Consider the following 5,298-nt stretch of genomic DNA (forward strand, 5'->3'; position numbering starts at 1 on the left):
CTAATATTTATAGTTTGGTTAAATTTTGGGAATCAAAATAGAGCATGATTGGTTGCACAAATAAAACTATAGAAGCTAACCTAACATTGTATTAACCTACATTTGTAGACGGATAGTCTTTGTTGCATATTGACCATGTGATATGATAGCCTTTCTGAGAAAAATGCAAAAAAAAGAGTCATGTTTATCAGTTCATTCTGTAATTTTTTTCTTGTATTTTCAATGGGAGTAGGCCTGCGCGCACTAGTCCACTAAACACCTGCCAGCATCACCAGTTTTGGTTCCCATGGAAAAACATCTGCATCCTACAGCATGAGCAGACTTCCATTTCAGTGGATTCACAATAAAAATTAGAATGCAAATGAAGGCTTCCACATTTACCTCTTTGATTAATCAATCGTGATATTTGCATATTTCTGCCATTGCTATCATCATAAAAAATCGCCTTGACATCTATGCTGGTGACAAATCCATAAAAAAAGTTTCTGTCTAATCTAGGGCAAAATATTTCATTGGTGCAAAATGCGTATATGTAGATCAGTGTTGCGCCTCATATGGAATTCCCTAAAATGGGATCTGACAAAGGAAAATCGTGTCCAAGATTTTTCCATGTGGCTATTTTCGAAATAGGCCTACGCATACCACTCGGACTCAAAGCAAACAAGGAAGAACACTGTCTGGAATTAAAAATAGTTTTTGCGCAGTGACGATCCACTTTTTGGGACAGACAATAATCAGTCTTTCACTTTGGAGAACGGAGGGGATAGAGGGGATAGAGAGATGAGAAGGCTGTTGTTGGCATAGCTCTATCAAGGAAGAAGGACTCCCTGTTATCTGTGAATGGGGCTTCTTTTTTTTACCAGAATAGATATAGCACGAATTTTTAATTCGTTTTTCTTTGAGAGACAACAATGCTTTATTTGAAAGCTGGATACAATTTGGGGTTTGTAAGAGATCCTTTTCTCCTTGTCCGAGCCCAGCTGCCCATATGGGATACAACGTGTGCAGCAAAGATCACAATGGCACCAAGTGACAGGCAGGACAAAAAGCCCAAGGATACATCTCCCTGACTCTGAACAGCACCAAGAAACTCTGTCAGTCTCTCTATCTACACTGTCTGCATTCCCACTCTCGCTGCTCGTTAATATGCACGCCTCTAACATCCAGGAGGACCAGGCCCGGGCTTTTGTGTGTGTGTTGTGTGCTGTACTGTATTATGCAATGATAGAGTGCACCGAACTGCCCCGTCAGAGTGGTAAATCTGAGGGCAAAGGGCCTCGGGCCACGCAGAAATCAACACGTTTTATTGACTGTTATGAGGTGTGAGATGTTGTTATTGTCTTTTGTTAAGAATAGCTCTACTGCTTCAATTTGTTATTTTTTGGTTTGGGAGCCACCACAATATTGGCCCAATGTTAACAAAAATCCAATTAGAGCCCATTCTTCGCCGGCCTTTTACAATTCAGTTCACAATTCTCATAACACGCACTGTGTCTCATTTCGGTATTTTTTCCTAATCATCAATTCTTGATATTGAATAGCCTAATAAATTTATATATTTTTTTGGAATAAAGACAAAAGGCTGCTATCCGGACGCTTTACGCAGCGTTGTTTATAATCTGGGTTAAAGAAAAATGCAATATTAGTTCCTCTGTATTATGACGAAGAAACAAAAAACGAAAAATATGAGGAAATAGCCAATTTATTGGAGCTACAAGCTCAACCAGTGGTCAAACACAAAACCTTTCTGTCAGGACAAATTGAGTCTGTGTAGCCCACAAAAGCAGAAGCCCCTTGAGACCCAATTCTGTAAATAATTAGCAAATCTGCTCAATTTAGCTGTTTGTTCAGTGATGATAGGGGCGACTCTAACATCTGTCGTGAGATTTGGGTGCCGGGACAAACAAAATGCATAGATTTTTTGGACTAGGTTATCATATTTACCCAAGATATTGAATAGAGTCTGATAATCCGCAGTGCGCTCTGTGAATCACTGGGGAGCCATTTGTCCTTGTTTTGGTTTCTGCTCAAAGAACATCGTGGCTAATAGGGCAAAGTATTTTTTCATACAGTGGGCTACGATTCTTGACACTTTATACATTAATATAAAAGACACAATAACTTTAGAAGGCGATTAAAAAACCTCTAAGCCGTGCGCATTTTACATAACCGTTGGCCGTGGTCAAACAAAGAAAGTGGTTTGTGAGTTATTGATTATTCCTGCTCTATTTGCAATGTAGCTCTTAACAAGATAACAAAACATTTATTGCATTAAATGATTTCCCCCCCCCCAGAATAGATAGCCTTCCACTTTACACCCATGGCCGAGAGGGGCTGGGGACGCTGAGAAAAAAGGAGAGCTTTTGACTCAAAAGCTTCTTAGCTGAAGAAGCCCTCTTATATTAAGTGAGTGGATTTTAGTCCCATTTCACAAGTGACTTTAGCCTCTTTATTAGTGAGGTGTTCGGATTCAGAAAAATATCCTGCGGATTAAATTTGGCTGAAAAGAAAGGACTGAAGTGCGCCAGAGATTTATTCCCTTAGCCAACCTCCATTCTGTGCCACGATAGTGTTTTGCACCTCGCCATTCATTACAATGTTTTGCGATGTCTATTCAAAGCTAATCAAATCCAATAGGACACGTAAACCAAAACCTCGTTTCTGAAACACATCATTTTATTAAAATCCTTATAAAAATTTGGGATATTTACCCATCATCGCGCCGCTTCACTGTTATTCACATAGTCATATGGATCTGACACGGCAGTCATAATGCTCTCGCCAAAAATGACTCCTTCATTTTAAATTGGAAATATGTATATCTCCAGCTAAACGCTCCCGAAAGTTCTCTAGGCTGCAAACATTTGCCACAAAATATTTACAAGGAAATAAAAACAAATGAAAAAAGCTGAAAAGTTGCCAATGTTTATTCATGGCCATAAATATTTTTTCGGTCCATAAAAGAAGCAAGAAATTAAAATTTTCTATAATTATAAAGTGGTTCGTACGTGCTGATAATAACACGAAGGGACAAAAAAAAGGAAAACATCTCTACAACCAACACACAACATACTTTACAAAAAATTTTCACAAGAAGAGCATTGACATTCTTAATAAAATCTATAAGGGAGAGGTTTGGACCCAGTTCTCTTAACGAAAACATGTAAACACGGCGCACACATGAGCCCCGAATAAAAATGGTAGTATATATATGGGTCAAGCTGCAAAAATGAAAAGTCTTTTGTTTGTTTGTTTTTTCTTTTTTTCTTTTTTTACTTTGTGGTGAAACTCCCTATCCGTGCTCCCAAGCCAAGTCTCTATAATTTCTCTCACCAAGTCCACTGTTGCGTTTGCACCAAGTGATGTGCTGTGGGGAACTGTGGCGTGGCTGCGGCGCTGTACTGAGCGTTATACTGCATGTGTTGGAGTGACTGGGCACTATAAGCCGAGAAGGGGATCCCGGCCTGAAAAGTGGCCGCCAAGTCCTGAGCTTTAAGAGTGTGACAAGGCTTTCCATCCCTGACTAAGACGGGCACGGCCACCCGCCTGGGAGAAGGGAGATGGGTCACTTCCATACCTTTCTCGGCCCGGGCTCTCTTCATCTTATACCGGTGGTTCTGGAACCAGATCTTGACCTGGGTCGGGGTGAGGCGGATCAGGCTGGCCAGGTGCTCCCTCTCCGGGGCGGACAGGTACCTCTGCTGCCGGAACCGGCGCTCCAGCTCGTAGGTCTGAGCCTTGGAAAACAACACCCTCCTTTTCCGCTTCTTGCCGGAGTCGCTGCCGCCGCTGCTGGAAGTTTCCTTGTCGTTGTCCGGCGATTCGTCGTCCGCGGACGGCTCCGGGGACTTGGCCGAGTCCTGAGAGCTGGCGGATAGACCGTGCACTGCGGCAGAAGGGAGGGAGGGGAAAAACACACTGTCAAAATGTTGATATCTTATAAAGTTCAGGCATGTGCGCGTTTATCATGAGCACACGCCCTGGAGGCATCATGGAAAAGTTTTCATGCATTGGGAATGAATTGTGTTGCTGCATTATAACAACAAGAATAACCTTTTTATTTATCGAGCACCTATCAAAACAGAGTTACAAAGAGCTTTTCTTAAGTGTGGATGGATAATAATAATAATAAAAATGCAGGCCTTTTTTTGGCTCATTTTAACTCTTTGGTGTAGTTGAGATGTTGGAAAGCAGCAAACGTGATTCATTAGCCCCAAATCTCCACAAGGAGGGCGAGTCAGTGAAGCATCAAAACGTGCATTGTCTGCCTGTAAATCCTCACAGAATGCAGTCTTATATTTCACACCCGGGATATAGTCTGAATAACTTACAGCCCCGCGTTTTCCACGATGCTTTATCGATCAAATTCTTATGATAACAATAAAAAAAAAGTGTGGTGAGCCGAAACACTGCATGCAATTGTTGAGCTTTAACGCCTCAAGACGAGCGCAGCAGTGCACGGTGCATAAAGATGAATGCTGCACGCCATCCAAGGGCAGCGTTAATGGGGAATAGGCAGAGCTGCATGCCATCAATTATGGCTTAATGTAACCGCATAGGCTGAAAATGTCAAAGAAGTCACTATCAACAAGACTGTATAGGATTCTTAGGCAGTACTTACATGAATATTGAATACTGTCCGTAGTAGCAAGCCATCGTGTGTAAGGATTGTCACTACTGTCATAAAAGGGGTTCTTTAAAGGCAGATTTTGAACGTTTTCTAGCGGACTTTGCACCAAAACTCCAGTGGTTTTTGTCGTGGACGTGGTCTCAGATCCCTCCGTGTCTTCCTCCGCTCCGGTGATAGATCCTTCTTCATCATTCGTGTCAGGCAGGTCCAAAATGTCCTTTACAGAAAAGCCCGTCTTTGTGTTGGTCAACGACATATTCTGGTGGGGGGAATGTATGCAGGGAAAAGTTGCTGCACCAGCTTTTCGGGCAATCCGCTGTTTTGGAACAGAAAAAAAAGCAGAGGCGATGTTTCAGGGAAAAATAGGATCACTCAGTGTCGCTCTACGCTGAAGTACAGTCAAAGCAGATCATGAGCCACTGTGGATAACCATTGCCTAACCAAGTAGCAGTGGATTCAGTCTCTGTAAGTCCAGGAAGGATGCCAAAGTGGCTGAAGTGCTATATGTGGCTCATGGATACTGTGCTACTGCTGGGTGCTAGAGGGAAATAAGCCATTACCTTGTCCGATCAGTCCATATAAGGTTGGTCTCAACACATGAACCTGCAGTGAAAAAGCATTAAAAAACGCAAAAGGTTGGCCACGTGTGGGCGGGTCTTAGGAGTCAA

The 5,298-nt window shown here is 42.3% G+C and overlaps 1 protein-coding gene across 2 annotated transcripts; it reads right to left on the reverse strand.

Moving 5' to 3' along the window:
• Positions 1-3,329: 3,329 nt before the first annotated feature.
• On the reverse strand, positions 3,330-4,886 carry nkx2.2a (NK2 homeobox 2a). Of its 2 annotated transcripts, none has more exons than XM_071533702.1 (2): positions 4,622-4,886; positions 3,330-3,886 (listed from the first exon to the last, which is right to left on the reverse strand). In XM_071533702.1, exons 1-2 carry the CDS (start codon positions 4,884-4,886, stop codon positions 3,330-3,332), a joined length of 822 nt encoding a protein of 273 aa, XP_071389803.1. The 2 variants fall into 2 exon arrangements, with proteins under 2 accessions (XP_071389803.1, XP_071389795.1); XM_071533694.1 differs by having other exon boundaries at positions 3,330-3,918; positions 4,618-4,886.
• Between the last annotated feature and the right edge of the window lie 412 nt (positions 4,887-5,298).

Source organism: Centroberyx affinis, unplaced genomic scaffold, assembly GCF_046629955.1.
Source record: "Centroberyx affinis isolate AG114_WGS23_722 - 3 ecotype Tasmania unplaced genomic scaffold, CSIRO-AGI_Caff_v1 ptg000167l_1, whole genome shotgun sequence".
NCBI classification, from domain to species: Eukaryota; Metazoa; Chordata; class Actinopteri; order Beryciformes; family Berycidae; genus Centroberyx; species Centroberyx affinis.